Here is a 10,928-nt window from a genome sequence, read left to right on the forward strand (position 1 = left end):
ACGGGGCTTCTGGTGATGCTAGCCTAGGTCCTAGTGTGTACATGCCTTAAAATGGCTTCTACATGGGACACCTCATCGGAAAGACGAAAACCGAATTTCGCAAACTTCTTTTCGGTCTCGTGGTTACATGTTAAGGCCTGAAACGCATTTGCTGCCCAGTTAAATATGGCACCAGGAAAAGAGCTGTCACGTTATCTGATTTAGTCTGTGCAACTGCTATTCTTATGTACGTAGACGAGGTGTAAATAGTTGGTCTAATATTACTACTTGTCCTTCACTGTACAAAAAGCCACTCCGTCCATATTACCTGAAAGTTTTTAAAAATAGGAAGAAACCTCTCAGCCCAAGCATGTTTGAAAACCGGATGCATTTACACGGAAGCGAAAATCGATTGCGGAATTGGGAAACAGGCAACTAGAAGCGGTTTCCAAAAGGCTTTACATAACCACCCAGAAGCGGTATCGGGAAGTCGATATAAGAAAGTCGGTTTTCGGAATACCATGCGAAGGGGGTGTGTGCTGCCAGCTCTATAGCGCGGTACGAGATAAACGGACTGTGGCGGGGGTGGAGGCAGGCGGCCCGGCAGTGCCGACACCGACGTAGACGCCCCGCTCGCTCTGCTGCAGCCGTTCCTCACCTGCCGCGCGAGCTGGCAACGCCGCCCCGTGACGTCAGAGCCGGGTGGGGGCAGCCGTGCGCCCCGGCTGTTGGTGCGGCCCAGTTGTGACGCAGCAGCCGTACGGAGAGCAGTGCGCCACCAGAGCATATCTTCTCCGCGAGAGTACCAGAGGAGGGTAAGGCGGGCAGCTGGCCTGTGCTGGAATTTCAGGAAGCTGTGGATGTTGTTCTGCACGCTTTTGTCTGGTTTGTCGCCTAACTCACGGCAGACCTGCTCCTAATCCATTGTCGTACTTTGATTGCTAAATAGAATTGTTGCCAACAAACGAATGGCGAATAGTGTGTTAAATTTCCCAGTCGGGTGTTTAATAATTCGCTGCTTGTTATTTGCCGTAATGCTACAGTCATCTGATCGCTGAAAGCTTGCAATAGAGTAATGTGGAACGAACGGAAAATAGCGCCACATTCCGTCGGGCATTGTTTCGATGTGCCTGTAGTCTCTCGCAGGTATACGTTGTGGGTGTTGACAAATTTTTAAATTCAGGTTAATGTGATAGCTCGAAATTAATAACGTCTATCTAACAGCTATGCTGAACACATTCATCAGCAGCTGTCAATAATAATAATAATAATAATAGGCGTCACTTCTCTGCAAAAGAGGAAGAAATGGTTTTGTTGATTTTGTTGTTCTGTCCATAATTAAGTAGTTGATGGTAAGAACGGAATAATGTTTGAGCTTCCACTACCCTCCGTTTCGCGTTTTTTGTGTAACTTTTCGTGGTTTTGTATTTTTTCGGCAAGGTTCCTAATTCATGTGTTGTTAGTTAAGTTTCAACTTGAAATTACATGACGAAGACTATTAGACTAGCATCCAGGATTCCAATTAAGCAACTATTGCTTCTGTTAAGTAAGTATGAAAGATCTTAAATATCATTTTGGCCAAATGTAAGCATGTGTGTGCAAATGTTGAAATGACGTAGCAGAATAAAGTTTTGTGTTAGACGATTCAAACCCAGCAAGTAATAGGATTGTTAACTAAGGGCAATAATACATTGCATATCCAAATATAGTTAGATGCGAATCTGAAATGTTGAGAAAGTATTTTGTACCTTTACTGGGATTTGAATCCAGCACCTATGATTGTTTTCTAACCACAAATACACATTAAACATCTGCTTAGATTAGCTGTAGCGAGATGTGCACATGTCTGAAACGGAAATAACTTAATGGAAAGTTCTGTGTGGAGTGGAAATCTAAGCCTGCATGCTGCATGCCTGCATGCATCATCGTTGTTGACTGCACACAAGAAAATGTTTATTATCGAATTCCTTTTTGCCAGTTGCTACGAGTGACATGTCTCAACTTGAAATGATGGCTTGAAAAGTTGTGTGTGACAGTTGAAATCAACACCACCTGTCATTGTTGACAAGACACGTAGAGGCGATAAAAATCTAAATTACTTTTCTCCTTTGGTTTGATGAGCACGTATTACTATTTCAAATGACACAATGAAATTATTTGCAGACAACCACGAATACAACGGATGCTAACTACTATGGACATATCCCTGGGAACAATTTCTTAGCACAAAAGACCTTTGTCACACCAGATGCATACTGTTACATTCTGAGGACTCATTAGCCTCTGATTGTACATTTTTTTCTAAGGACCAAACATTTTCATTTTATCAAGTTAAGGCCCAATGGCTCAAATGTCCACCCAACCATCCTGGTTTACATTTTCCTTTTTTTTTCTTAAACTGATCAATGCAAATGCTGTGACCTTTCCCTTGAAATGCCACTATCTATTTCCTTTCCCACATTTGAGTGCTGTAGATTCTGCTTCGTCTCTTATGGTCTTGCAGTCGATAGGACGTTTAACACTAAATTACTTCTTTCTTTCTTCCGCAATATTTGCTATTGAATTAAAGTGTTGTATGATGGTTAACTGGTCACATTTCATGACATTTACCAGTAATCAATTGGGCCATACTGGTAAACCACCACATCAAGACAAACCAACTCAAAATGAGAAAATTATTTTCTGATATGATTTGTTCAGCGTTCTTACCACTTACACGCACAAAATACTTCGTGCACGATTTTTGAAGGCTTAAACAACAATCCTTATGACCGTCAAGTGTAAAACATTCAATAAGTCACTCCAAGAAAAATTTATAACTTCAAATAAAAAATTATGGTTGATAACTAAACTTAGTGCAACCTGTAGGAGAACATGTAGAACAAAATCTCTATGATCTTATGCATGAATCTACTTGTTTCAGTTAAATTATGGGTGGTCCTTTTAGGCTACATGAGAAAAAGTTATGGACTTTCTTACGCACTTGCACAGTACACTTTTAGGCCTCCTTTTTCCACATTGAATTTATATGGAGGGATTATCTGTGCTACATAAGCTACATTTACTGAAGACAAGCCTCGTCTTTGCCAAGACCGGTGGTGTTAATAATAACAGAAGAAACTACAATAATGAATGACCTCTTCAAAAAAACATTATATTGGATAAACAGAGCTGCTTAGTACCACCTCAAAGTAAAATTTCTACAGAAATTATAACGAAAGGAATCCACTTCGAGAATAACAATGGACCCATTCTCAGAACAACAGCGACTGCCTATGATTGACTTCCTTATAAATTAAATGCATCTCTTCTTTTAGTAACATTATACGCCCGTAGCACAAAAATAAAGAACTAGAAAATAATTAACTTTCCTTGAAACAATACCACACTACTGCAGCTATTAATACAACAAAGGTACCAGGATAACGTTCTGGAAGTTTGATTGATACTTGTCACCGAGTTTTGTTCTGTGATCTAGTGTTGGTGCAACCTAAACTCTTGGAAGATCACAGCTGCTCAGGTGGGAGAAACATTTCCTGCAGAAATTTCCATAGGCTACAATAATTCCAGTAAGGCAGCTGACAATTATGTGATTTTATTTCATCGATTACAAAATCAAGTCGAAAGTACACATTAGGTAGGTAAGGCCACTAGTGAAAGTTGATTATTGGTAAACAAGGAAAAGAATGTTTTGTATAGGCTGTAATTAACCTCCATCCAGTGAGGAGCATCCTCCGTTAACAACAAAACAATGGCACTGGACTGAAAGTTTGGTGGTCTGTTAAAATGACTCTAGCTTCATATGATTAAGCTTTGTGTTCGAGTCACTGATCAGCCGAACACTAAACAACTATGAAAAGACCCTCTTAGCTTCTGTTGAGTTCAGTTAAACAACATAGTCCGACAATTAGAAGCTCACCATCAACCTTTCCTATACCAGAAATTTTATTTCATTACTGAACCAATGATCATGTAGTCACGGCACACTTATTTGAACTTGCAACGTTGAAAATGTTGGTGCTGAACTGAGAATCTAACTCAGGTGTATCTTTCTGCCATTTTGAACACTTTTCGGATGATACAGTTCCATCATTTTGTTGTGTCTGCAACATTCCACAGTCATCCTGGTTTCAATGAAAGGCAAAGGTGTCAGGTTTTAAAGACTAGTTGGGTACAAAAATTTTCACTGTGCGATTTCAAGTTTTAGCATTCGCACTGCAAGTAATAGGTGAAAAGCAATTATGATTTTTAGCATTTGTGCATGCAATGTCAACAACAACACTTTGTGCCGGTTACGACTCTGAATCAGGCACAGAACTTTTTGGCCTATCATTTCAGATTTATAAATTCCACTCCTAGTGACTGGCGGAAAAGTATTTGACAGTGAGCACCTCTTCGTGTGTAGTCAGTGGTGGTAGCATGTACAGGGTTAAGAGTCCCAGTCAGCACAGAACCTTTCCTCGCATAATTCCTAGTTCAGACACAAGCATATCTCACTAGTGGTGAAATAAACTGACATTGTGCATCTATATGTGGCTAGAAAACAACATGATATGTGCTGGGTTTGGAACGCAGTGGGGGAATACTTTGTTGTATAATCATTTCAGTTTCATCATCCCTCTAGTGGTGAAAAATTTCGATACATAAAGTTATAAGATTTTATTGTGCGTCATTCACAATCCCTGTCCAAAACAAAACCTTACGCCTCATCATATCAAGTTTGAACAAGCACAATGCTGTTACATGTGGTTAAAATGATAGTTAAGATCTCTCATGCTTTGTTAGCAAAGACAGTAGTGACCGGATTGGAGTCCTTGGTTCCAGTCCCATACAGAACCATGTAGTTTGAAGTGGAATCTTGCTTTTTGAAATGTCATTTATTGTAATTAAATTTAGTTTACAAGCACTGAGGACTGCCATCTCTGGTAATGGGTTTTCTGATAATTACGTTATTGTGGTATTGGTTTTCATATGGACAATAGCAGGAAAGGGCAGTTTTCTCTAGTGGTCTCCTGTAGTAATGATTTTGTGTAGTGAAGTGACTGTATGAGAAAGAGAACAGCCTAACTGCAAGACAGTTATGTGGCTGCATACAAACCAGGTGCAATGCAGTTCAGGTCATTTGGCTACTTCTGAGCATAGTAACATGCATATAAATCAGGCATGACACTCGTCTGGCTGTGAAAATTTTTTTAATGTAATTAATGTTATACTTTTGACCTTCAGAAATCGTTCAAAGCCTGTTTTAAAAACTGTCCTTTGAGAGGTACAGAAAACAAAATTGTTGACAGTGTGTTTCAAGCTGAGCTGGGGAAGGAATTTAGTACAGCGGACAGTGCGGCAAGGTGAAACTCGTGATCTGACACCACAAAGAGGCTGTGGCCGTGCAACAGTTACTTGTCATAACAGTATTACCACATGCATCTAAATTTCATTCATTAAATATGGTTGACAGAAATTTAAACATTTTTCAAGTGAGCATCCTCACTTTGTAACCACACATTAAACCACGAGGTAGCTAATGTAAGCTGTGTCATTCCCCAGTGATGGAAAAACACACTAATGTGTGTGTGTGTGTGTGTGTGTGTGTGTGTGTGTGTGTGTGTGTGTGTGTGTGTTGCGTTTGCACATCCAAGTTTGTGTGTAGGGGGAGGGGGGGGGCGATGAGCAATGTTTGTGATTGATGATACTGTAGTCCGTAAGTTGTGCTGTGAACTTGCTACTGAAATAAAATTGAGTTTGTCCTCCACATACAGTAAATGGTTCAAATGGCTCTGAGTACTATGGGACTTAACATCTATGGTCATCAGTCCCCTAGAACTTAGAACTACTTAAACCTAACTAACCTAAGGACAGCACACAACACCCAGTCATCATGAGGCAGAGAAAATCCCTGACCCTGCAGGGAATATAACCCGGGAACCCAGACGGGGGAAGCGAGAACGCTACCGCACGACCACGAGCTGCGGACTCACATACAGTAGGCATGAATTGTAAATTCCGTGAGAATCTAATGTCTAGAAAGCCTGGCATGGATACACGGGGGAGGAGGTTGTGAGATATCCTCCCCAAGAAATGGGAAAAAACTATCACTTCACTGTATGAAGTAAAAAATAATTCTGCTTACATGCGGTTTTATACATCTTCTTTTAATTATTATTAAAACCCTAGGCACCTGTGGTGTATAAAGTTTTGAGTGTGACACTAAGTATAATTTGAGGGGGAGTGGTGGCGGGGGGCAAGTGGAATCAGTGAAAGACCAAGGCAGTTCCAGAACCAAATAATGTATGTGTCTGCAGCTGACACCCAATAGTGTGGGAAGTATGAGGCCGTGAACTAGGTGAAGATAACTAATTACAACAAGAATCTAATATACATCAAGAGAAGTTGTAAAATGTACACAAAGAATACTGTTAGTAAAAAGATTACCGTTAACAAAAACTTGTTGAAACTTAGGACCTTGGTCATTTCACACAATGTGCAGAACGAGTTTGGAGTAATGTAGAGAAACATTTTTTTTTCAAGAACATAAATAACAATTGTAGTAAGTTTGTTGTTTTAAACATGAATTTTTATGATAATCTTTATTGAATAAAAGAGAAAAACACTTAATGATTTACAATACTGGCTATAAGTTTATTACAATTGGATCAGGGAGTGCACATAGTGTCATCTCAAACACAAGATTTCTGATATGCCAAATAGCACATAAAATACTACATAAGTATTAAAACCTAAATGAAAAATAAATGATCATTTATCAGTGTTAGTAGCTAGTAGACTTTTATGGACATATGCAATTGTAAAATGTAGCAGAATAAAGGTAACTCTGGTCGCAGAGAGTCTTTAATGCTCACAGAAATCAGAGGCACAATAGCAACAACAATGGATGGGATCGATAATGTCATAAGGTGTGCCACAGTAGAATGAAAGTCTGTAGTGTTCACTGGGTGGCTATCGAAAAGCCATGGAGCAATCGAGACATGCAGACGGGTCGGATACCTGTTCATTGAAGATGCAGTAAAGCATGGTATTCTGTGTGTCACACAAGGAAATGTATCGAAGTACCGTGTGAGCTTTATCTAACGGCTGAATAGAGATGATGACAAAATGAGGTGAGAAGACTCAATTTTAGGCAACCAGCCGGAACTGCCTCAAGGACTGGCTTGTCTGGTGAGGTGGTCTCAGGGTGCGAGAGGTGTGAGCAGCCATACACTGGAGCACCGATGCTTACTTCACCCAGTTTTCTGAACACCTTCCATACAAGCCGTGACAGCAGACGATTATTCTTTTATGTAACAGTAAAGGAAACAAAAGAAAAATTTGGAGTAGGTATTAAAATCCATGGAGAAGAAATTAAAACTTTGAGGTTTGCTGATGACATTGTAATTCTGTCAGAGATGGCAAAGGACTTTGAAGAGCACTTGAACGGAATGGACAGTGTCTTGAAAGGAGGATATAAGATGAACATCAACAAAAGGAAAACGAGGATAATGGAATGTAGTCGAATTAAGGCAGGTGATGATGAGGGTATTACATTAGGAAATTAGGCACTTGAAGTAGTAAAGGAGTTTTGCTATTTGGGGAGAAAAATAACTGATGATGGTCGAAGCAGAGAGGATATAAAATGTAGACTGGCAATGGCAAGGAAAGCGTTCCTGAAGAAGAGAAATTTGTTATTGTCGAGTATACATTTAAGTGTCAGGAAGTCGTTTCTGAAAGTATTTGTATGGAGTGTAGCCATGTATGGAAGTTAAACATGGACGATAAATAGTTTGGACAAGAAGAGAATAGAAGCTTTCGGAATGTGGTGCTACAGAACAATGCTGAAGATTAGATGAGTAGATCACATAACTAAGGAGGAGGTATTGAATAGAATAGGGGAGAAGAGGAGTTTGTGGCACTACTTGAACAGAAGAAGGGATCGGTTGGTAGGACATGTTCTGAGGCATCAAGGGATCACAAATTAAGCATTGGAGGGCAGCGTGGAGGGTAAAAATCGTAGAGGGAGACCAAGAGATGCATACATTAAGCAGATTCAGAAGGATGTAGGTTGCAGTAAGTACTGGGAGACGAAGCAGCTTGCACAGGATAGAGTAGCATGGAGAGCTGCATCAAACCAGTCTCAGGACTGAAGACGACAACAACAACAACAACATTTCCTTACAGCAATTAAAATCCCTTATGTACTGTTTGGATTTGGAGAGAATGAAGAATTATGTTGGGATACTTGCACACAGAAATAGGTGACAGACAAACTATGCAACAGAGACAAAGCTGTAGTACTGAGGTGTGAATAGTGAATACTCTGATAATCTGCTATTCTACATGACGAAAATTCCACAGGTCAACATCAGCAATCTAAATTTGCAAAAATGTTGCCACCATCCTCTATAATCATTCTGCAGTACACTACCTTGCTCGAGGTGTCGGCTGTAAGTGACTTACTCGGTGATCGTCTTTATGCAGCGTGACAATATTGAAAGGTGTCTCAGTGTCATCAGCCACAGAGGCAATGAACAACTTTAAACACTACTTTATGTGAACAGGCCTACAGCAACCAGTACAGGCTGCCGGTTGCAAACTACACCCTTCACTGCGTCGGAGCCTGTGCTGGGCAATACAGCTTTGTGTCCACAGCAGTCTGGGTCATGCTCTATTCACACATTGAGTGTACCCTCTGTCATGACAGTTGATGCTAAAACCGAAACAACCACTTTATGTACACATGTAATTTAACAGAATAATGTCTACAAACTGGCTCTGATGATTTTTGTTACCTAACATACCTGATAATGAACTGGGTTCAGTTTAGGGATTCACTGAAACTGCTACAAGAGAGCAATGATAGCACAGTGAGCTATCGTGAATTGACTATGACGGGGTATTTTACAGCAGAGACACATGTAAAGAAACTCAGTGGCAAAAATTATTGACTTGGAAACAAACACATCCAGAAATGAGAGGTTTTCCTCATGCTCACCTGCTTTTCGGTGGTGGATCACACAGCAATCGGCTCACTTCGATCAAGTCTTTAGGTCGATGAAGCATCGCATCTGCCCACCCCTGAGTGGCCATCACCTCGTGGGTATGTGCCTTAATAAATTCGATGGTGGCTCGCCTGAGGTCACTGCAGGAGTGGCGGACTGTGAGGACGGCTGTCGCTACCGCAGTCTCAACAGTCAGCTGAGCGGCAACCTGCCTCTCACACTCCGCCTTCAGCCCCAACACACCGTACTTATCGGCTGCGGCCAGCAGCTGGGGGGCCGTGCCGGGCAGCTGGGGGGCCTGCAGGGTGTACAGGTAGGAGACCAGCTGCCTCAGCACCGGGCCCCCCACATCGGCAATCCTCACCACGCCGGTGCTCGTCTCAAGGGTGTCGTGGGCGTACATGGCTGCCAACACATGGCTCCTGTCCACCAGGACAGCCCTGTGTGCCACCAGCCGAGGGTCACCTGCCTCGAGTATCACCATGGCGTCGTCCCCGGCGTCCAGGAGTGCACCCAGGTCCACAGTCACTGTCTCCGTCACATCCTTAACTGCTTCCATTGCGGACGATTCTGAAACATGGCAACGCGGAGCAGCCCTTTCAGCATACAGGTGACTACTGACACTTCTACGAGAGACAGGCACACCTGTCTGGAGCGATAGTTGATAAATATGGTCCATCATCAGTCAGTTCCAGCAGTATCACACCCTTTCTGTCAGACTGATGCCATTGGTGAGTAACTGCAAATCTTTAGTAATAACATTTTCAAGGGTTCCTTTCCTTTCAGCACATTTCATTTGGAGAACAAGCTCCAGATGCGGCAAAGACGTTATCTCCAAATTTTTTCTACAGCGAAATGTTGCTTGGTCTGAAAATGGTTCTAAATGGACATCTACCAAAATATTAAAATGGTTGTAATGATCAATAGCAGTACTTTACTCAACGAGATATTGTCTTTACATTTCATGTTGTTCAAGAAAACATGACTGTCAAGAGACTCAGAGGGTCATAGACACGGGTTCCCCGGTAAATGCTGTGTTTCTTGACTTCTGCAAGGCGTTTGATGCAGTGCCCCCACCGTCGTTTAATGAATGAAATAAGAGAATACAGACTATCAGACAAATTGCGTGATTGGATTGAAGAGTTCCTAGATAACGAACGCTGCACGTCATTCTCAATGGAGAACCTACCAAAGTAAGAGTGATTTCAAGTGCGGCGTAGGAGATGTCGTTGGACCGTTGCTACTCACAATTTATGTAAATGACCTTGTGGATAGTATCGTAATTTCACTGACGACTTTCGTGGATGATGCTGTAGTATATCGAGAGGTTGTAACAATGGAAAATTTTACTGAAATACAGGAGGATCTGCAACGAACTGATCCATGGTGCAGGGAATGGCAATTGAATCTCAATGTAGACAAGTGTAATGTGCTGCGAATACATGGAAAGAAAGATCCTTTATCATTTAGCTACAATACAGCATGTCAGCAACTGGAAGCAGTTAATTGCGAAATTATCTGGGAGTAGGCATTAGGAGTGATTTAAAATGGAATGATCATATAAAGTTGATCGTCGGTATAGCAGATGCCAGACAGATTCATTGGAAGAATCCTAAGGAAATGTAATCCGAAAACAAAGGAAGTAGGTTACAGTACGCTTGTTCGCCCACTGCTCGAATACTGCTCAGCAGTGCGGGATCCGTACCAGACAGGGTTGATAGAAGAGATAGAGAAGATCTAACGGAGAGCAGCGCGCTTCGTTACAGGATCATTTAGTGATCACGAAAGCGTTATGGAGATGATCGGTAAACTCCAATGGAAGACTCTACAGGAGAGACGGTCAGTAGTTCGGTATGAACTTTTGTTGGAGTTTCGAGAACATACCTTCTGTTGTGGCGTAACAAGATAGTTACGCCACACTGAGAAGGGAGCCGAAAGGCACGGGTACACACACGCCGA

The 10,928-nt window shown here is 41.6% G+C and overlaps 1 protein-coding gene across 1 annotated transcript; it reads right to left on the minus strand.

Moving 5' to 3' along the window:
- Positions 1-633: 633 nt before the first annotated feature.
- LOC126442766 (protein roadkill-like) lies at positions 634-9,528 on the minus strand. The gene is made up of 2 exons (XM_050090796.1): positions 8,963-9,528; positions 634-817 (listed from the first exon to the last, which is right to left on the minus strand). The coding sequence occupies exons 1-2, from the start codon at positions 9,526-9,528 to the stop codon at positions 634-636; spliced, it is 750 nt and encodes a 249-aa protein (XP_049946753.1).
- Between the last annotated feature and the right edge of the window lie 1,400 nt (positions 9,529-10,928).

The sequence above is a fragment of the Schistocerca serialis genome, unplaced genomic scaffold, assembly GCF_023864345.2.
Source record: "Schistocerca serialis cubense isolate TAMUIC-IGC-003099 unplaced genomic scaffold, iqSchSeri2.2 HiC_scaffold_1406, whole genome shotgun sequence".
NCBI classification, from domain to species: domain Eukaryota; kingdom Metazoa; phylum Arthropoda; class Insecta; order Orthoptera; family Acrididae; genus Schistocerca; species Schistocerca serialis.

Coding starts and splice junctions, on each gene's coding strand:
- LOC126442766 (XM_050090796.1), bottom strand. CDS start 9,528: ATGGAAGCAGTTAAGGATGTGACGGAGACAGTGACTGTGGACCTGGGT. Junction 818..8,962: donor GATCCACCACCGAAAAGCAG/GTGAGCATGAGG, acceptor CTGAAATTCCAG/CACAGGCCAGCTGCCCGCCT.